Below are 22,204 nucleotides of genomic sequence, written 5' to 3'. Positions count from 1 at the left end.
CTAGATTACATTGCTTTCGGGTTCTATTTATATACATTTGCAGTGCTTTCCCTTTTATAACACTGTAGCCGGGAGCCATAGTTATGAGAAAATGCTCTTTGTGCTCCACCTTATAACGAGAATACTAGTGCTAGTGCAATGGCATTATGGGGCAAATGGGAGCCATGACCATACCCCATTATTATCCCTTTCGCCAGAATAAAGGGAGAGCATTGTGTAAAGTTCTTAGAATAAAGTATATTTGTTCTTTTTGTAACCATACCTCACTGTGGAGTTTATCGTCTGTGATGAGTTGTCTTAAAAACATCTATTGCAAATCACTTAATTTCCTTTTTTCTTGCCCTTTGTCAAACTCGTGCTTTACAGAGTCTACAGGGGGTATGTATTTCATGTTTTTTTAAAGGGTGTTGTCCAGTAAGATAATCGTGATATTTTTCGGTTTGCTAAAGTAGGTTAACATTATTTGTTTTCCTTTGTTAAATTCAGACATGTTCATGAATTCTATATAATTCTATATGCCATTAATTTAGAATTTACTTGCAAGACTTCATGCTTCAAGATGTAATGCTTAAATTCATACTACTAGTTATATAGCTTCATCATAGTAGTATTGTTTTAATTGTATTCATAATAATGTTTTCAAGTCAGAAGGTGCAGTGCAAAACACTAATACCATATACAACACTCATCAGGACCCTGCAGAACATGTGTGCTTGAATCACTTGAATCAAGTGTGTCTGACTAAAACAGCATGTGTGTTGACCTGTATTTATAAAAAACGAACACAAAAATATAATTACAAGACGCATCCATATATGCTACATAAGACTTATAATGTCTACTCCGTATATAAAACATTGCTTACCTATTCAGAACTGCCGTTGGCAAACTACTTTTTTTTTTCTTTTTAAATTAAATTACTTGATGAAAATACAAGTAGAAAAAAAGACTTTTAGTCGTAGCATAGCAGAAGAAACACACATAATTACCCTTTTTAACATGTTTATATGCGAGAAATCTACAGACCCACTCCCTTAAATTCTGTGTATATGTTTTAGACCAAAACTGTGTAATGTGTATAGTAGGTAAAAAAAACATCTTTTAACCCTTTTGATTCTTAGCAGGGTTCCTGGACAGCAGCATTTTGATAAATTTAACAAATGACTTTTTTGGCAATTGGTTTTCCTATTTTGGGATTTCTGAACAAGCAATGGTAATATAAATGAAAACAGTAAAATAATCTGTGCATTTCTGTTCTAATTGCAATATCACATACAAACCTCCATCCTTTTTTGGTTTTCATCACAACTTTTTTTTATAAAATTTGTGAATTGTCCAGTGAGCCTTGGTTCAGCTTGTGTCAAGCTCAACCAAGCTGTGCCTTAAACAGAATCACATTACTTAAACTCTGACTCATCATTATTTGTTTCTTGCAGAATGAAGGACACTAGTAAAAAGAACAACATTTTTTCCCAGTTCAGAAAAAATGACCGTGACAAGCAGAAGTTAATAGAGACAGTGGTGAAGCAGCTGAGGAGTTTAGTGAATGGGATGTCCCAACACACCTAGGCTGACGATCTCTCTAATATTTATAGTCCAATTATTTTCCAGCATTTCAACCATTAATTTTTTTTTTTTTTTGTTAAAATACTATTCAATATATTGTAAATTATTATAACAAAGAACATTTAATGAAGACTGAAACATGTCAGCAGTAAAATGTTTTTTTATGTATTTTTAATGGCCAAGAAATATGTTTTGTAAATTGTGAATGTGCAATGATTGTGATCACCATGAAGAGGGTGTTTTTAAAGCAAACTGGGAATGTAACTTTGGAAAGACTGGCAGTGGATAATGATGTCACAAAGGAGACCAGTATCTCAATAGATATTTATAAAAACACTCCATTCAGGGTTTAACTACAGAATGCGACTGGATTTTTTTTTGTAAATATGTTATGTTCCTGTATATATAAACATTGCAGGTGTCTCAGACTTCATGAAGCTCTGGTTTAAGGGCACATTGCTTTTGGTCAGCGAACATTTCATTGGCTACAGATTTGCTTGTACGAGTATACTGCAACAGTATACTGTTTTATAGTTTGCTATTTTATGGAAGAATAATTTTTGAATGCATAATGTTTTAATGAGAATTTGATGTTATTTTAGATGTGTAAATTTAAGTTACAATTGAGAGAGAGAGAGAGAGAGAGAGAGAGAGAGAGAGAGAGAGAGAGATTGAGAGAGAGAGAGAGAAGAGAGAGAGAGGGAGAGAGAGAAGAGAGAGAGAGAGAGAGAGAGAGAGAGAGAGAGAGAGAGAGATAGAGAGAGAAGAGAGAGAGAGAGAGGAGAGAGAGAGAGAGAGAGAGAGAGAGAGAGATTGATTCATCTGAAACACTATGGAGTATGCTAAGTTTTGTTCCAGGCTAAAAGGCCATTGCACTGAAAATCTGTTACATGGCTGTCATTTTTAATGCACGCTAACATCAGATCAAATCGAAATGATTTTGTTTCCAAAACCAAAGCATTGTGCTCATACATTAATTACTTACTTGATATACAAGGTATATTAAAAAAAAAAAAAAAAAAAGTAATGTTTGTAAAATATTTGTTTTATGTTAAATTCTAAAGAAACAGATTTCGCGTGCAGTGGCCTTTACATTTCATTTTGCCAGCCTTGGTATGCATGTGTTTTAGGTTTTCTCATCCTAATTTTAAAACGCAGTAACAGTTTAAAAGCCCAGCAGCCTAGAAATAGTATATGCAGCCCTTAGAAGGAAAATACAGAAGTAATAATATAAAGTTATTTTCTAATTGGCTCTGTTGGTCTTTATTGTTTCTGAAAATAACTGTCATTTTGCACAAGCATTATAGAACCAAGTAAACCTGTTAAGTGCATAACAAATGATGTACAATTCTTAATGATATATTCAATATAAGTTCATGTGAAGCTACAAACTGGTTTGCCAAAACTATAAAGAGGATTTCATAGACGTACCTCATTATTATTTGAATTTCACATTCTCTTTTGTAAAAATCCCCTTTTGTAGTACCCCTCTCCCCAATTTTATGGACCTTGGAGGGTATTGACAAGGTTGTGTCCGATAACACAGGGCAGAACGAAAATGTGTAGGTATATTCTAGTATGTGTACTTATTAAAAAATCATGGATACAATGACAGTTAGCTTATTACCGAAAATATTCAACGAATTGTCATAGGAGTGGTTACGTAATTGATGAACGGTTCACCAAAATGCACCTGAAAGAGGTATTGCACATCGCTGTGACTGCTTTCAGAACTCCAACATAATAAAAGTATTACTATACCAGTAAATGAAAAATGTTTCATGTTGAATTACATCTGTTAATGATCACACAGTAATATTTACCATGGTTCGAAAAACTATTATAAGACCTAATGTTTTCATAGTACAGTAAAAATGATCGAATACTCAGCACACAACTTCAATATAAAAGGCAAATTACAGTTCAAGTAATGGTTCTGCTCATTTGTATAGACATATCAGCACTGGAAAGTTATAATTTATACCACCATAAACCTGTGTCAACTTACATAAAATGTTAATACATGATTAGATTTTTCTGTTTTAACTGTTAATAAGTTATCCAGTACTTTATACTGGAAAATAAATAAAATGTTATACAAATTTGATGAATCCAGTTATGAAAATAAATGTATTAGCTAATTTATTCATAATCAATAAGTTTGATTTCTGAGATTGTTTTCTTGGACAAATGCGCTTATTTTGTGTTGGTTGTTATTTCAATTTGAAGAGTAGTTTGACTGTAGGATAGTTTTTCAATAAGCTCTCTATGCATGTATACCATTTAACAGCCCATATAGTTAAAAAAAATAAAAATACATGTAAAAAGGTTGTTTCCCTTTTTAAATGGATCCTCCTCTACCAGTTTCCTGTATAATGTGTTACGAAGATTTAAATTGGGTCGTACAGTGGGTTATAGTTGAGTCTTGTGTCAACTGTGTGATCAAAAGAAAAAAAAGTATTTATCAGTAAACCCTCAAAAAGGAATTTATTTAAGCAGTACTTAAGCAGCATGAGACAAACAAGAATGAGAAGTCAGGTAGCATTTAAAGATGAATGGCAGCAAATACTGCAAAAATATTTTAATGTAGGCATCTAATTCTGTTCTAAAATAGTGTAGTTATAAACTTGTTTTAAATGGTCAAATATTCATAATAAATTCCAGTTGAACAGAATAGGAATAACATTAATTCCTCTTTAATTGAAATGGACCTTGTGCCATTATTTCACGGTGTTAAGCTGGTTCTTCAGCTGTAATATACCCACCATGCAGTCTGTGTAAACTTTATACTCTGACTCATCTGGTCTGGTGAGGTTAAATCCTAACTGCGTACATAATGTTTGATTCGCATAAGCGACTTGAGGACAGTTGACCCACACTCCCCAAAAGATAAGTAATCAGTGTTAAAGAATTGGGATTTAAGCTAATGCAGTGCAAACTTTCAGCTTTTTCACTCCTGTATTCTATACTAAACAAAAAAAAAAAATCCTTTTAAACCTATGTGCCACAGGTGAACAAAAGAGCAGTATGCCCAACGCAAAGGTGTTTAGATAAGAAGTAAACACACATCTGCAAGCAGCTGAAAGATACCTGGCCCCTGAAGAACTTGTCTGGCTTTCCAAGAACTCCTTGTCATTACCACAAGGTGCATTTCTTACATAACAAAACTAAAAGCTTTTTTAGATATGTATTTGTTTGTTTGTGTATTTGTTTATTTACTCAAGTATTTAAAATTGTGCAAATGTTCATGATAGCAAACTGACAACGGGGAATATGCACCTTCACTGGGGAAGATGGAGAAAATGAAAAAAAAAGTGGCTTGTGATCTTTCTTCTGAAACAAGCCTATTTAAAAAGAACAGTGGTTATACGTTAAACAGAGCCTTCATTTCAGGCAATACAGATGTCTCGGCAGGGATTACTGAGTTTAGTGAAATGCAAACAAAATCCAAATAACTCATAGCATCCCTTTTCTAAGTGAATTTGTGTTTGCATGTATAAAATAAAGTGTGCTCAAGTTCTTTAATATCCAATACAAACCAGTATTCAATGTATTCTGAACCGAGCTGCTGAGCCAGCCGAACAGGGCTGCTTCAAAATCTTTTTTGATCGTTTGACACAGTGGCACTTCCAGCAATTTTTAAAGTGGGGATGCTGAAAGCCATTCAACAAAATTGTAACCCCTGCATGATGGAAAGCATGCAAAGCCAGAGGGTGCTCCCGCACCCCTAGTTCCAGCGCCCCTGTCTGGGCAACTGTCATGACTTCTACACGGTTCTGAACAAAGGCAGAAGTAACTCCTTTAATGCAAACTGTTTTTATAACATTGTGATTTTTCTTTTCAGGGTATAGATAAATAGTATTCATGATTTCAGCCTCGTTTCAGAAGGTTTGTTTCCCTGTTCAATCCTCTAGCAGAGTTTCCTGTTTAATGATTCAGTTAATTTTAAACTGTGATGAGTTGTCCTAAGAATTTGTAGAACAATGTTTTCCTCATGTGTAAGCACACTGCTGTTTTTTGTTGCAACTGTTTGCCTTGCACTTTGATAACATCAGATGCCAAAAAACTGCAGGATTGTCTGTATTTTAAACTTTTTTGGATGAGTACAAACAGAAAGGAATGAATCAACAAACAAACAAAAATACAATGTATGCCCCTTATATTGCTAAACGTAATAAAAGTAATATTTCAACAGTCAACAATAGGAACTTCTCAATATATGCGTATCCTATGCTTCCATAAACGCCACAAATCAGCACTTTAGTATGCTGTATTTATATATGAAGATGTAATATATACCAGTTTGAAGAATTATTTTCTTAAAGTAAATATAAAACCAGATTAACATATTTGCTTTTTGTTGGATGACATTACATTGCACAGCTCAATAGACAGATTAAGGTTAATAAATGATCATCATCAATGCACTTTTTTCGTATCATGCTTGCATGTATAGCGCTATAAACATATGTCTGGAACGCATTATTCGGGGGGGATGCTTACGCTATATTGTTAGATAACGCCTGGCATAACAGCATCATCCCTTATATTTAAATGTGTGTTTGGGGTTTTATTAGTTTTCAATTTAAGATGTCTTTAAGTCGGTAGTTATGTTTTCTTACAGTGTGTAGGTCTTGTGTTTTGGATAACAAAATACCAAAACTGAGGCATCGGGATGTGGCGCCTCAGACCAAAACACTCTAAGTGATGGGCAAAGGGGCAGAGGAAATAGAAGCAGAAACCAGTAATCCGGTTGATGTAAACTCACTTGTTTTTTTTTGTTTTTTTGTTATTTTTTTTTTAACCTGCACTACATAAGCCATTGGTGAAAGCAACAACGACCATCTGCCATAGAGAGGTGGTACCACGTACCAAAAATAAACACTAAGAGCTTGAAGATGCGGTTTTATGTTCCATATACACCAGTCTTTGTGTTTTTTTTTTTTAAAACATTACCAGATAATTTAACATGTACTAAAACTAACCAAAGAAAACAAAAGCATTTCTTTGCACTAAAACCAGGTAGATGCAATACTTAAATTGCATTTTAATTGCCTAGCTTCCAGAAGGCTGAATGAAAGCGGAGCCGACTCCGGGGAGTCTCGATAGGCTTTATTGAAGTGACACATCCAAATTCTGGCTTTAAATTAAAAAAAAAAAAAAAAAAAAAAAACTTTGACAGATGCGCTCTAAATGTTAACGGACACACAACACCTGGACTACAGGGGCTGAACAGAAACACTGAAAACTTGGTTTCTTAAAGACTATTCCACAGAAGAGAAACGAGACGTCATTTAATCAAGGCTTATGAATATTCATGTTGATGGGTTCACTACTGTGTAGGGTGCATCATTTGAAGTATGGCTTTGCCTGATCTTACGCGATTCTCAATTATGAGTTTTGTTTTTAAAGATTTGGTATTCGTAAGGTATAAAGGTAAAGTAAATAAAACGTTAGCTTACATTTTCTCACATACACTTATGGCCAAAAGTTTTCCATCACCCAAAATAATTAACTCATTTCAAATTGAATCTGCTAATTAAATGTTACATATACTGACAAAAAATGAAAAAAAAAAAAAAAAAAAAGTGACATTTCGAAATCTAACAAGAAATACTGTAGGCTACTACTATTATGGCTTCTTGTAGACTTGTGATATCATTGTGCAGTTTCTTTGATTACATGATGTTAAAAAAACAATATCGAAATTACGTTCCTATTAGTTTTATTATTATTATTATTATTATTATTATTATTATTATTATTATTATTATTATTATTATTATTATTTCTTAACCCATAAATTCTAAATCATGGAAAACTTTTGGCCATATATGTGTATACATTGCCCAGACTGATACGTTATAACGAAAGAGCGATTCTGACACTAATTTCAATCAAATTGAGACATGGTCCAAGTCAGACTGTATATTCCATTGGTATTTGATTATTATTTTTTTAAAAACATAGCCTACATATTCTTGAAGTATTTAAATGAATATGTATTATTATTATTATTATTATTATTATTATTATTATTATTATGTGTATATTAGGCCTGCTGTTCTAATTCTTGAAAGGTATATATTAAATGTTATTTTATTATTCTTATCATTATTGAAAAAATGCATATTAGATATTTAATTCATACTCATTAAATGTGTTTAATAGCCTCGTTTGTATACAAGTCTAGTATTTGTGCATTAATAATAATAACAACAACCATTTACTGCTTTAAAAATCATTTTAATAGCCTAGTTTATGTTTTTGTTAAGTTAATCACTTTCTTTGTACGGAAAGAAATGTAGCCAAGACAAAGCAAAGACAGACTTCTATTCTTGTGAAATAGGCTTGTCCCGTTTATATTGTATACATGTTTGGCCAGTGATCTGTTTAGAAGAAACACCGAGATCTGATTATAGGCTGAGTGAATGGCAATGCGTGGTAAACTCCGTGGATTTCCTGCTATTGGCTGGTTACCTGTATTCTCAATGAGCTGCCATTCGATCCGCGCGCTCTAGTGATCGGTCTCAAAAACCTCTGTCATCCCGTGCTCTCAATCACAGTATATATGATCACCAAAGTTTGCTCGAATCCTCCCAATCCATCAAACTATTTACATATTCAAAAAACACGTCATTTGTGAAGGTGGATCATATAAAACGCTCGCTCTACGAGACAGAAAGCAGTAAAAGAAGATTAGATTTTTGGAATGAGACTTTCTTTCACTGCGGTATTGGCTGTCATAAGTGATACGGTTCTACACGCAAGGCAGAGTAAGTTTCAAGTATTTCGTATTAATTTTTAAGAATCTGATGTTTATTGTTAACTCGATTAAATATAAGTACGTAATATTTACCATAATATTAAATAAGATAATGATGAATATCAGTTCCTAACAACGTTAAAGCCGCGTAAAGAGTCACTGATTCTAATCGCATAGTCTTGTTATATTTTAATATTCATTACCATTCTTTACATAATAAACCAGCATACAAAGAAAGTGCAGGCTATTCTACTTTGAATTACATGCACTGCTTAAACCCACGTTCAGAAAGTATATTCTTTCTGTATAACTGATTTAAACCATGTTTAACCTTGCCGATCACATTTTATTATTTGTATTTTATGTAATTCAGAACCGCTATTAACCTGTGCCTATCCAATACAAACAGCACGATCGCAATAGCGAACCTTAAACAGTTTTGAGTATTAGGTCTGAAACGTTTCTTATGTACCCACACGAGTTTGGGAATGCATTTCAGTTTAATTATTTTGAGATTTTTTTGAGAATAAACACAGAGAGCGGCATAATTATTTCCAAACTATAAACATGACTTTTCTCTTTAACACAATTTTCTATTTCATTTCTAGACTTCTATTGGACTTAGAATAACTCAGAAAAAAAAAAAAAAAAAAAAACTAAACTAACTCGAAGAGTGGACACACACCCATTACAACCTAAATTTCCAATACATTTGTTTTTAAAAAAAAAAAACCTGAAGCTTCCAGATTGTGTTATTCATGGTTAAAATAAGTTGGTGTTTGGAAAACCCAATCTGATGCTGAAAATGTTCCTGCTTGAGGTCAGTTATTTCATGGTGCTGGGCACTGCCTTCGCGTCTATAATCTCCGTGCTGCTGCTACTTGTGGTATCCCGTCAACTCTGGGCCTTTCGCTGGCACATGACAAGGGACAGGACGTGTAAACTACCCCTTCCGAAGGGTTCCATGGGTTGGCCACTGTTCGGAGAAACCTTTCACTGGCTGCTACAGGTAATGTGACGTTTGCAACAGTAATGCTGTCTTGTCAACTTTTGACACCTTTTGTGTTGCATTATGGTCTATATTGCACACACAACTATGAAGATTTACATATTGTATTGCATGGTGTTATAAATTGGTACAGTTACTAGCACATATATGCGTTTGTATATTTAAATCATAACAGTTGTATTCTAAGTATTACTAATAAAATATGATCATAGTTATTCTAATATATACTACTAAACGTCAGATATTAATATAATGCACTACTCCTGTGTGTAATGTTTTGTTCTCCCAGTTTTAAAAGTAAACAGACTACAGATTGATTGTTAAAGTATTGTGTATCAATAAAACTGCATAATGAACGAGCATTACCATAACAGTTACAAAGTGGGGTTTATTGAACCCCAGACAGGTCTTGCCCTGCTTGGCTGGGTTCTATTGCCAGACATGTCGTAGCTCTCTCAGGATGCAGTGCTGAACGTCATTAGCAGCGTCTGCGTGAATTTAACACCTCTTTCACCGTATTGCATTTTTATGGCAGGGTTCCAGTTTTCACATCTCCAGGAGAGAGAAGTACGGAAACGTCTTTAGAACACATCTCTTGGGAAAACCTGTTATCCGAGTGACAGGAGCCGAGAACATCCGTAAAATATTACTGGGAGAACACAATTTAGTGAGCACACAATGGCCCCAAAGTACTCGGATCATCCTTGGCGCTAACACTTTGGTTAACTCTATTGGGTACCTCCACAAACAGAAAAGAAAGGTGAGGATGCATTTACATTTTTTTTTTTTTTTGTGCATTAAGTTTTATACGCTTCTGTCAAGAATCGCTAGAACGAAGTGCTTAAAAGATCAAAAGGCGAAAATCGCAACAGTTAACTGCAGAACACTACTGGGAGGCGACTGGGAAGTATAGTATAGTTGATTGCTCGGACAAACATTCTGAGAGCACACGTGCTGATGATACTGTTCCTCTTATTAAAAAGTAATTGCATTTTAACGAGATGTTCATGATCAAAACGTTTATATATATATAAATAAACACACACACACACACACACACACACACACACAAATGTCAACATCAAATTTACCTGTATAAAATGTGAGGTCAGTTTACAGAAAAGTCACACAAAGCATTATTAAAACGCGTGTCTGCTAGAATGAGTTAGGCTACAGGTATGGCAGCTGTTTTTAAGTCTGTTGTGTATTGCTTAGATGGATGTTGTTTGTATGATAAACATCTATTAAACTGCAAATCAATCACGTTTGTTTCTAGATTTTAGCCAAAGTGTTTAGCCACACGGCTCTGGAGTCGTATATCCCCCGCATTCGGGATGTTGTCAGGACAGAGGTTGAAAGCTGGTGTGCAAATCGGGGCTCCATCAATGTGTACACTTCTGCCAAAGCCCTCACTTTTCGCATCGCAGCCCGCGTCCTTTTGGGGCTCAATGTACAAGATGATCATCTGGACTACCTTTCCAAGACTTTTGAGCAGCTTATGGATAACCTGTTCTCCCTTCCTCTTGACGTGCCATTTAGTGGGCTTCGTAAAGTAAGTGCAAACGCTGTTTCCTGCTTTGAATAGCGCAGCATATGCACTCTTAATACTACATGTGTACAAAACCCAGTACTTATGCCAACATCCTACTAAGACTTTACAAAATATTAGGCATTTTTACAGTTACAGTTCATGCAATTCTGTAAAACCAACTAAAACACAAAATCTTACGGTACAAATTATAAACGCATTTTAAATGATTGTTTTATTTGTTTTCGATTATACTATAGAGGCAAAAACAGGTAACACAGGTGTTGTCAAAATAATAACGCAGTAAATCCCCCAGCACCAGCCCGCCCATTGTGTTTTCCACATTTGATAACAAAAGGTGCTGGTAAGTAATGTTTAAGAAATACCTCATTCAACACAAGACTTCTGTAAAAAAAATTGTCACTGAGCGCATCTACCATCTGCAGTCAGTGTTGACAAAAATTACATACAACTAAAATGTGCTTCATACCAGAAAAGTGGCCAAGTTCGCCTGTAAAATGTTAATTCGTTGCTTACCTCAATTTAAAAAAGTGTCTCAGTCTTTTAATAACATAAAACTACATAGCCTAGCTACATATTTTTTAAAAATAAATATTACAATATGTCTTTTCACTAAGCAATGTTTTTTGTTGCTTATAATTAAGTGAAAACTAAATTCCATGTGCGTCTGCTTGTTTTTTTCTTCCTTAAAGGGTATCAAAGCTCGAGATATACTCCACGAATGTATGGAGAAGATCATTGCGGAAAAACTCCAGCAGAGCCAATCAGAAGAATACAGTGACGCACTTGATTACATGCTGAGCAGTGCCAAGGAACATGGCAACGAATTAAATATACAAGAGTTGAAGGTATATAAAAAATGTCAATGTCAATTTACATCAACATCTAATCATGTTTTATGAACAAACGTTAATGGTGTTTTTAATTTGAAGTAAACTGTGCCACTTAAACTGACAGGGATGATTCAAAGACATTTTCCCAAGTAAGGGTGGCGCAGTAACACGATTAATACCTTATTGGAGTTGCGGGTTGTTTAAAGCCTCTACATTTTGCAAGACTGACTGTGTCCACCTTTGTGTCTGTTTATCCCCAGGAGTCTGCTGTTGAATTTATCTTTGCAGCCTATTCTACCACGGCCAGCGCTAGCACCTCTCTGATCCTGCAGCTCACCAGGCATCCCTCTGTCGCTGAAAAAGCCAGGCAGGAGCTGGTCTCACACGGATTTAACGGGCACAGTGCGCAGTTTATAGGTTGCAAAAACAGAAACTCGCTGCCGACTGCCGTGGTCCACGAAGGATCAGCAGAAAAGCGGGGTACATACGAAGAACATAATTCAACAACAGAGACTAAACCTCAGAGAGGTTTTGAGGAAACCCACCACATCACCATCGGGCCATCCGATACCATGCCAGCTACAGTGGGAGAGGGACACTATTCTTGTCATCAACCGTATTTAAGTTTGGAGAAAGTGAGTCAATTGCATTATCTGGACTGCGTAGTTAAAGAAGTGCTTAGGACTCTCCCGCCGGTGTCTGGGGGCTACAGGACAGCCCTGCAAACCTTTGAGCTAGACGTAAGTATTACCTGTTCGTTATCTGAAGGGAGTTATTGCCAACCCTGGTAGCACTTTTGCTGCATACTGTAACATATAATGAACACCGGATGCTTCCAATGGACCTTGATAAGTCTTACTTTTCAAAGAAAGAATTCAGGGCTATGTGCATGTAAAGGTTTGTAGAGAAATGCATTACATTAATTAATAGGTGAAGCGAGCAAGCCTGAAGCCGTGATTAGAGGCGCGATATTCAAAAGCAATTGCTGATTTATAGTGGCATAATATGTTTGCAGTACCATATAGCTGAGCACGACGCCGCTCCCAGAACTATTTAACCATAATTTAAATCATTGGAAGACGTCTTTCTTGTGCACAAAGATACCTTGTTGGCTATGTTATCTAAATTAGCAATTAGGCCACTACTGTGTGGCTAGAACGAGGTGGCCTCTTTAATTCTGGGTAGTATGATGATTAATTCGGACATGATTAAATTAACAAGGTATTTGCAATATTTTTAAATTTCAAAATACAATACTCACAAACGTACTAGCCACCAATAGGCTTGGGTTCAAATTACATAGTCTATTAATTTTACTTACTTCACATGTAGGCCACTTAACAAAACTGTTTGCATTGTCGATTGTCTCCGCATAATAGCAACGTGTAAATGGTTCAATAAGATTAACCCTATGAAAATGAAAAATACCCAATATGGGAGAACTAGTTACTGATGCGGCATTAGTCATCTTTTTAACAATTGTTACATATTTCAAATATATATCTTTGGTATTTGTGTTCCGTTTTACACTGTATATACTTTAGACAATGTAAAGTATTAGGCATCTCTGCAGGTATTTACACTGGGTTGTTCTTTATGAAGTTAAAATCAAAAGTATTTTATGGCATTAAAGTCGGGTTAACAGTAAGATATGTGTGACTGACGTCGCCCCCTATTGACAAAGTACAGAAAATAGTCTTAAAATCACAGTCAATGTAAATGTATGCATTTTATATAGCACAGGGATCTCGCCTTATAAATATCCAACCCATTCATATCATTATGCAAAATTACAAGATGTGCTGCATTAAAAAATAATGGAATTATTGAAAATGAGAAGCTACTTCTGTCGATAACGTGTTTTTTGTGTGTTTTACAGGGATATCAGATTCCAAAAGGATGGAGTGTCATGTACAGCATCCGAGACACCCACGAAACAGCTGCCGTTTACCAGAGCCCAGAACTGTTTGACCCGGATCGCTTTGGAACTGAGAGGGAAGAGGGCCAGGCTGGCCGATTCAATTACATCCCTTTCGGTGGAGGGGTCAGAAGCTGTATTGGCAGAAAACTGGCACAGATCATATTGAAAATTCTAGCTGTCGAATTACTCAATACAGCGAGATGGGAGCTCGCCACACCAACTTACCCAAAAATGCAAACGGTCCCCATTGTGCATCCGGTGAATGGGCTCCATGTTTGTTTCAATTACATAAACTCGCACGAGGAAAACAATGCGTCTCAGAAACCATAGCGAGTCTAGAAGAGGTCGTTTGTAAATAGTAAACGCAAGGCATCAGAATTAACTTGTAATTATTTAGTGTTTAAATTATTTTATATAAATATATTTTAAAAAATAACAGAAGTATGGGATGCCGTTGGTGTTAATGTACTTTAAAACAAATATGAAGTAGAATAATGTCGTATATGCGTTGTGTTATTGTATAGAAATTGTTATTACAGAAACTAGGATGCAGTCTAAAATTATAGACCTTTGGGGGGAAAAAAGCGTCTTCAGTCGTTAGACTAAACTTATATATCACCAGGTGTTTGGTGATAGATTTTAAGAGGTGTATTAAGCTTGTGTTAAGAATGTGACTTTAAGAAATGTCATTAAATAATTCGATTTTTATATATATATATATATATATAATATATATATATGTGGCTATATATCTATATATATATATATATATATATATATATATATTAATATATATCTTAGAACTCTCACTTTATTACTAAAGGGAAGGAGAAATATGAACTTTATATAGCACTTTGAACTGTTCCACCTTGTGAAGTTTATTGTGAAACATACATGACTTTAATGCAAAATGGATGGATAACAGTAATCTGTGCATTAATCTCGCAGGATATATAGTGTTCGCATAAACTGTCCTTCAGTGTTTTATTGTCTTTTCAACGGTGTTTGTGTCAAAATACTTATATTGTCAACACTGTTTTTGTGATATATTTGTGAGTATTAAAAATGAAAAGAAACCGAACAAACAGTGCAAACAAAGTGGTGCAGTTATTTATAGAAGAGTGTTGGAATTAACGCAAAACACAGTTTCATTTAGGAAAACACAATTTGTTAAACATGGGCAAGAACAGGTATTCCAAAAATATTCAACAATTCTTCATCAGCTATAGTTAATGGTAAAATGTATTACAATTTAAACAAACGTGCTTTGTGTTTGTTTTTTGTGTTTTTTTTTTTTTTGTGTGTGTTTTATTTATTTTTTTGTATTTTTTTTGCATGAATGTTTCTTAAATTAAGACATGTATCAACATCCAATTACGAGTGAAGGCGCTTGTTTCATATAACCCTGATTGCCTGTCACCTATTAACGTGTCTACATTTCTGAGTCTGTTTACCTTAAAATGAATGTGCCCAAACATAAAAAAAAAAGAAATAGGACTCTCCCAAAGGGAAACATTAAAGGGATACACCTTAAGTGTGATCCGACTTCTGTTGGCAGGATGACCCTTTTGTGAACCATAAGACTACGCCCTCGACCTTGCCGTTAAGGTGAATCTTTATTGTCAACATTGGGAAATCAGTAGGAAGCGGGTGTAAGTGTCAATGCCTAACTTTAATTAGTGCATCCCCAAAGCCACTTCAAAATAATGCAGACCTTTATACATACAATTAAGCGACGGCTCCAGAGTAAAACTAAATATATACTTTATTTCTGTCTGAATTACAGCAGAGGAAAGGTGCACCACGGTGTATGTTTCCAAGTGGGTCCTGATTCTGCAGAAATATATTTATGGCTACTGGTATGCATACAAGTCACAGGAGAATGCATGTATTTTATAAATGTCTAAAGACAATGGTGAATCAATGCTTTTCTTCTTTCGGTTTTGTGAAACCCCATTTTAAATTCAGTGCGACCACCACTGCAAAAGAAACAGTTCCATGGCTTCTACAGTCAATTAAAAGTTGTATCTGCAAACCAGTGAAAAGGCCGTTTATCTCTTGACCCAATTACAAGATTACTGTAAGTGGTTTTAATTATCCTCTTTATTTGATTTCTGTGATTGACAGGAGTAGAACAGATCGCTGTGGAGATAATAAAGGTCTCCTTGTAATTATTGGTGCTCAGGCTCCCGTATCTCATTATCTGATGGACAGTGAACTTGGCGAGGTTTCCTCCCGAGTTCACCCAGATGTCACGGTCCGTGTGTAGGTTACAAGAAGGTCAGTACTCGGGAATGGGAACAACCCTGGCGGCATCGCGGCGCTGTCCCACTCTAACCGTTGACAATACTCAAGATCAGACATCACCACACTGTGAAGAGCGCACTCACACTCACACACACACACACACACACACACACACACACACACGCACACACAGAGAATTTAAAACTTTATGGACTGAAGCGTGTTCACTATTAATTAATTATATTGTGTACGTCGCCACACGCCGAAATCAATGTGTTTCAATACTTTGAATGTTAGGCTGCCGGGTAGGCTAATTTTCAATTCCATTAAAATACATAGATAATTTAAATCGTATACTAAAAAAAATAACAAACTTTCCTTCAGGAACAATGTACACCTGCACATCCCTTCCAACTGCAATAAAAACACACACACACACACACACACACACACACACACACACACACACACACACACACACAATCTCCATACAGGTGTTGACCAAAACATTTAACTTAATTACCTTGTCTACTTCCTTATACTGTACAGTGTGAACTATACTTGAACTTAGCACCAGTCTTGAAAAAGGTGGATAGCGCTGACTATAGGTTTTTAACTGTTTAAAGCTTTGCCGGAATGATTTTATACAGTGGGTGTGGGTGTACCATAGCTATATATATATATATATATAATATATATATATATTATATATATATATATATATTATATATATATTTGTGTGTGTGTGCGTGTGTGTGTGTGTGTGTGTGTGTGTGTTAGAAATGACGAATTCTATAAAAGCAACGGAGAAAAGAATAACTACCTATAATATCAAAAAGATATAAAAACAACGGATTCCATCTACATTCTCCCCAAACGAGCTGAATTGGTAAATAAGCAAGAACCCTACTGAGGGTCTACACTCGTTATCAATGGTGATCAACACAACAAAAAAGAAAGATTAACGATAATCGTAAACATGTATTTATCATTTAATACTATAGACAGCATATGTTTTGATAGCGATACAATTGTTGTGTATGGTAGACTGGGCGCAGAAGAATAAAGGTAAACTGCAGGGCAAAATGTCATGGAGATCGCTGAAAAGTATCGCCTGACGGACTAACAAAGAAGAAAACAAAGGTGAAGCTGCTGTGAAGTGGAGCTGGATCGGTGTTCCCTCTGCTGATGTCGTTTTCAGTGTTGATGGACAACACTGCATGCGTTCACCATATTATAGTTGCACTAAATGGTACCTATAAAAATGCAGTGCGTGGCAATGACAGGGGTGTTTACTTTTGCTGCTGAAACCTTGTGCTATGTTCCCGTAGTTTAAAAACTGACCCGAGTTTGAACCTGCAGAAAGCACGATATCATAATTTTAAGAATTCACTTCTGCCTGACGTTTTGGTGTTTTCTCCGGGACTTGAGATTCGCTGTAATCTGGGTTTAACGCCAGGACAAACTCTACTCTTTCCCCTGTCCAAAAGCTCTGGACTTCTTTTTTTTCTCCCCCGGTATACTTTACGGTCAATTTATACTTTAGCTACAATTTAAAGGCGCACCGCAAATCAGAGGTCGGTTTGATGCATGTATCCAAAAACTGAATTACATGTACTGTAATTCACACACGCACACACACAAAGAATACATCAAAAGTAATTAAACTAATTATTGGATTGACATCTAAAAAACGTACATATTTAATTCCCGCGGCAATCACGGAAGTAGGGTGATTAAACCAACCTTTAAAATTAAGTTTAAACATTGCCAACAAATCTGCGCTGAAATGTAAAAATGCTCAGAGCACTTAAAAAATAATTAAAACGTGGAACAAATTAAGCCCGCCCCAGGCATTAGAACTAACACTTATGCCTAAAAACTGGGTGCAAACAGCACACATATTTGCTACAAAGAACCTGAGATACTTCCTATTGTGTTTGGACATTAACACCTTTTCAGAGTTAAATCTGAGGATTGTCTGGTTCTGCGGGAGGTGGTATTAGAATGCGCTTAAAACAAATGGTAAGGATTTTGGGCAGCGTGGCTCCAGTGGGCGGAGCAAGTGGAATGGCACAATATGCAATTAAAGATGAACTTTGTGTGAACTAATTTATCTGACCAAGGTAACGGGAGGCCGAGACTTGGAAACGGGTATAAAAGGAGATATAAACCTTGGGGTCTAACGCAGTCGCCGAGAGCAAAGACTTTGAGCATCTTTTTTTACAAAGGGAGTGAGAAGGCATTACCAATCTTGTTGCTTACGCCGATTTAAAAAAAATGGTTTGGTACGCACTGTTTGCAACTTTTCTTTGCACACTTGTGCTTCCAATTTTGCTGTTTCTAGCTGCTGTTAAGCTATGGGAAATTTATATCGTGAGTGGACGGGACCCTAATTGCCACAGCCCCCTTCCGCCAGGTACTATGGGGTTACCATTCCTTGGCGAGACCCTCCAAATGGTTTTACAGGTAAATGTATATATAGAAACACACACACATATATTACTTCATTATATATATACATATAATGAAGTACACTAGCGCCACATTCGCTTAACACAATTTAATAGATTATGCGCAATGTTGCTTTCAGGCAGTTCTGTATTGAAAACGAAAAGGTTGTGGATGTTTGTTTGTTTTAACTGCTACTTTGTTAACCAGTAGTTAGCTGGGAATCTAAATATTACATAATCTGAGTAAAATCCAGTGCGTAAAAAAAGATAAACTATTTTATCTTTTTTTTTTTTTCTTTTCAGAGACGGAAATTCTTAGAGATGAAACGCCAGAAATATGGTTTCATCTACAAAACCCATCTCTTTGGTAACCCCACTGTGCGGGTTATGGGAGCTGAAAATGTCAGGCAGATTTTAATGGGGGAACATAAACGTGTTGCTGTTCAGTGGCCAGCCTCTGTAAGGACCATTTTGGGCTCAGGCTCTCTCTCCAATCTGCATGACTCCCAGCACAAAAACAGGAAAAAGGTAAGCCGAACAAACTTCATCTATTTTATAATATGAATTAAAACCTGCGGTAAATGCTGTAACTTTGTCGATGCATCATCCTGTCTCCCAACGAGGATTCCTGTAAACGTGGGAAAAACTGACAAATGCAAATGTATTTTCTCTAAATCCAGTGCGCAAAACACAAGTTGTGATTTTATTATTACAACAAAAACAATCCTGCGCAGGATATGAAAATCTTTTTACATTATCTTCTCAAAGTAGAAACTCTCTGTTCATACACTGGGTATTGAAAGGAGAGAGCTTAACAGTGCACTCGTTGCATCATTGTTTCACTCCGATTAATTAGTATTTTTGGTATTTTCTCTGTAGGTTATCATGAAGGCTTTTTCCACGGATTCTCTTCAGCATTACATCCCAGTGATCCAGGAAGAAGTGAGAAGCGCGGTGTCACAGTGGCTGGAGAACGGTTCCTGCGTTCTGGTCTACCCCGAGGTGAAGCGCCTGATGTTCCGCATCGCTATGAGGATCCTCCTCGGCTTTGAGCCAGAACAGACCAAGAGAGACGAGCATGAGTTGGTGGATGCGTTTGAGGAAATGATCAGGAACCTGTTCTCTCTTCCTATTGATGTCCCTTTCAGCGGTTTATACAGGGTAATTCATTTTATGAATCAATCGGTTCCTGCTGTACAATGAATGTATTGAGTGGTGTCGGCTTTTAGCCAGCACACTTAAGATGCGATTACATACATTCCGAGTGTTAAAACGGAAAGCTGTAATGTATCCGTGTTTTTATCCCACAGGGTTTGAAGGCTCGCAATTTTATCCATTCCAAAATCGAAGAAAACATCAGAGCAAAGATTTCCAAGCGTCACGAAGAAAGCCAATATAAAGATGCGCTTCAGCTGTTGATTGAAAACTGTGAGAAAAATGGAGAGCGGTTCAGCATGCAGGTAAACGCGAGACCACTTTCTCTGTAGAAGTTAACCGTTTCTCCCAGCCACAATTATCTGTGCAAGCAGGTCTGGTCTTTACCAACTGTGACGTTTATTAACATTGTAACGTTTTCTTTTAACAGGAACTGAAGGAATCTGCAACTGAATTGCTTTTTGGGGGTCACGAAACGACAGCCAGCGCTGCAACATCCCTCGTAATGTTCCTTGGTCTGCACCAGGAGGTGGTTGAAAATGTGAGAAAAGAGCTTCACACAAAGGTAACATTATTGTAGTATTCATGTACAGGGTATCATTATTGCTCTAGTGTATACTGAAATAGTAATATAAGTGTGTTCTGTTAATATCTGGAGTATAAAAATATTTCAACCTTTTTTTCCCAGGGAATTTTGGGGAGCAACTCTCAGGATAAACAACTGGACATTGAAATGCTGGGACAGCTTAAGTACACGGGATGTGTCATCAAAGAGACTCTGCGAATAAGCCCCCCTGTCCCAGGAGCTTTCCGGGTGGCTCTTAAGACTTTTGAGTTAAATGTAAGTTGAAACTTTAAAAAGTAATTTTTGTTTTGTGTTCATTGTTACCAATAAATAAATAAATAAATAAATCCACACACACACTTGCATTTTGTTGTAGCATGTCAGAATAAACGCAGCTTTGCAAGTATTCAAACTAATGGCGTTCTAGAGTGAAAAATAGTTTTACAAAGAAAAGTTTCTAACTGAAGAGAGAAATCGCAGACCTTTTAACATAAGGGTTTGGCTTCCAGACAGGTGTATGAGCTGGCTGATTTGACTTGGACAACTTCAAGGGTCATCTTTTGCTTTGCTTTTTTGGGGCATTGGAGAAGCTAATGCATGCCACCCTATATAGTATAAAGAAATTGGGGGGGGGGGGGGGGGGCGTAGAGCATACTATAATATTCGCATGAAACCCAAGTCATATTAAACAGCCATCAATGTGGTAATCTCCTTTCTGAATGACTAGAAAGATTTATTCAAGATACACACTTAAAAGGTCCACAGGGTCATTCGGAAAAGCAGTCAATGACCTCTGACAATTTGCAGGCAATTTCATGCTTGTCATTTAGCATTTGGTCTTAAACTACGAACCAACCAGTTCCTTAAGTGAACACTATAGCCAACTGATTATCTATAGCAACATTTAAACAATAAACCCATAAAGAGCCAAATCATAATTGAAAATCTCTAACTTGTGTGTTGTTTTTGTCACCAGGGCTATCAAATCCCCAGGGGATGGAATGTCATTTACAGTATTTGTGACACGCATGATGTAGCTGATATTTTCCCTGACAAGGAGGAGTTTAACCCGAAGCGCTTCATGACCGGCTCTCCGGAAGATTCTTCCCGGTTTAATTACATTCCATTCGGTGGGGGCTCCAGGAGCTGTGTGGGCAAGGAGTTTGCCAAGATCCTCCTCAAGGTATTCTTAGTGGAGCTAACAAAGAAATGTAACTGGACACTTCTGAACGGACCCCCGACAATGAAAACCGGCCCAACCGTTTATCCAGTGGACAATCTCCCCACCAAATTCAGCAGTTTTATTGACAATTAACTAAATCTGCATAAAAACCAATGCAAACAATGTGTTAACATTTATGGTGGCAATTATATTGTAAATAGTGCCTTTAATAATTGACAGAATGTAGATGTTATCTTGAATATTATATATTTAACTTGTATATTTATAATACAATATATATAAGCCCTTTTCTTATTTTTGTAAAAATAAATGTACATGTTGTGCACCATCTCTACTATTCCTTTAAGCACTACAAATGTGGATCCTTGCGATTCATAAATGCATTTCTTTATAAATGAACTATTTTATTTAAGCTGAGAACAAATATACATTAGAGATGTATTGTTTAGTTTTTTGTATTTAAGCTGTACAAATTGTATGGAAATTATTGAAATAAATATTTAACAAACACAAAGTCTTGTTAATATTGCAATCGCACATTATGTGATGCATTTGATCCTGCAGTAAGCACTCCACAAAAAAAGAATCATTATTGAATCCCAAGACTTCAAATTTGGGCACCTAAACTGAATTGGATTTGCATTGCAACACATTAGAAAATGTTTCTTTATCCTGCTGTGAACCCAGAACCACCACTACACCCAAATGGGAAGTCACACTGCAGCAGATCCATTAAACTATAACTTGGGCATTTCATTTAACAAGTACACTGATGAAGAACCATATACTGCACCTAGTTCTATAATGCCACGTGTCATTGTGCCCCAAGAGAATTGCAGCTACAATATTTCCCAAATAGTAAAGGATTATAGGTGTTGGCACATATTAAAAGATGACAAAATAATTATTCTGCTAGTTCTTGATATCAGTTGGCAATATATGCACAGACCATCTACA

General features: G+C 36.1%; 3 protein-coding genes across 6 annotated transcripts in view; all 3 read left to right on the top strand.

Moving 5' to 3' along the window:
* Positions 1–2,215, top strand: part of LOC121321994 (exocyst complex component 6) — an 88,794-nt gene extending 86,579 nt beyond the window's left edge. For 2 of the 4 annotated variants that reach the window (XM_041261398.1, XM_041261396.1), the window contains 2 exons: positions 367–378; positions 1,437–2,215. In XM_041261398.1, the coding sequence (XP_041117332.1) occupies positions 367–378; positions 1,437–1,569 (145 nt within the window). In that variant the 3' untranslated portion in view covers positions 1,570–2,215. The remainder of the gene's footprint in view (positions 1–366; positions 379–1,436) is intronic. The other 2 variants (XM_041261399.1, XM_041261397.1) reach the window with 1 other exon arrangement.
* Positions 2,216–8,980: 6,765 nt separating this feature from the next.
* Positions 8,981–14,313, top strand: LOC121321576 (cytochrome P450 26B1-like). Its single transcript, XM_041260582.1, has 6 exons — positions 8,981–9,341; positions 9,877–10,101; positions 10,618–10,893; positions 11,583–11,738; positions 11,984–12,463; positions 13,603–14,313. The coding sequence occupies exons 1-6, from the start codon at positions 9,129–9,131 to the stop codon at positions 13,972–13,974; spliced, it is 1,722 nt and encodes a 573-aa protein (XP_041116516.1). The 5' UTR covers positions 8,981–9,128; the 3' UTR covers positions 13,975–14,313.
* Positions 14,314–18,044: 3,731 nt separating this feature from the next.
* LOC121322002 (cytochrome P450 26A1-like) lies at positions 18,045–21,661 on the top strand. The gene is made up of 7 exons (XM_041261425.1): positions 18,045–18,360; positions 18,648–18,872; positions 19,224–19,505; positions 19,655–19,804; positions 19,930–20,064; positions 20,188–20,340; positions 21,041–21,661. The coding sequence occupies exons 1-7, from the start codon at positions 18,172–18,174 to the stop codon at positions 21,377–21,379; spliced, it is 1,473 nt and encodes a 490-aa protein (XP_041117359.1). The 5' UTR covers positions 18,045–18,171; the 3' UTR covers positions 21,380–21,661.
* The last annotated feature ends 543 nt before the right edge of the window (positions 21,662–22,204 follow it).

Source organism: Polyodon spathula, chromosome 10 (genome assembly GCF_017654505.1).
Source record: "Polyodon spathula isolate WHYD16114869_AA chromosome 10, ASM1765450v1, whole genome shotgun sequence".
Taxonomy (NCBI): domain Eukaryota; kingdom Metazoa; phylum Chordata; class Actinopteri; order Acipenseriformes; family Polyodontidae; genus Polyodon; species Polyodon spathula.
Note: the sequence above shows the minus strand (reverse complement) of the source record. Positions and strands in the feature narration are given on the sequence as shown.

Excerpts from the sequence above, each read along its gene's own strand:
- LOC121321576 (XM_041260582.1), top strand. The coding sequence starts at position 9,129 with ATGCTGAAAATGTTCCTGCTTGAGGTCAGTTATTTCATGGTGCTGGGC. Across the intron at positions 9,342-9,876 it reads CCTTTCACTGGCTGCTACAG|GGTTCCAGTTTTCACATCTC; the intron begins GTAATGTGACGT and ends TTTTTATGGCAG. Across the intron at positions 10,102-10,617 it reads TCCACAAACAGAAAAGAAAG|ATTTTAGCCAAAGTGTTTAG; the intron begins GTGAGGATGCAT and ends GTTTGTTTCTAG.
- LOC121322002 (XM_041261425.1), top strand. The coding sequence starts at position 18,172 with ATGGTTTGGTACGCACTGTTTGCAACTTTTCTTTGCACACTTGTGCTT. Across the intron at positions 18,361-18,647 it reads CCCTCCAAATGGTTTTACAG|AGACGGAAATTCTTAGAGAT; the intron begins GTAAATGTATAT and ends TTTTCTTTTCAG. Across the intron at positions 19,805-19,929 it reads GAGAGCGGTTCAGCATGCAG|GAACTGAAGGAATCTGCAAC; the intron begins GTAAACGCGAGA and ends TTCTTTTAACAG.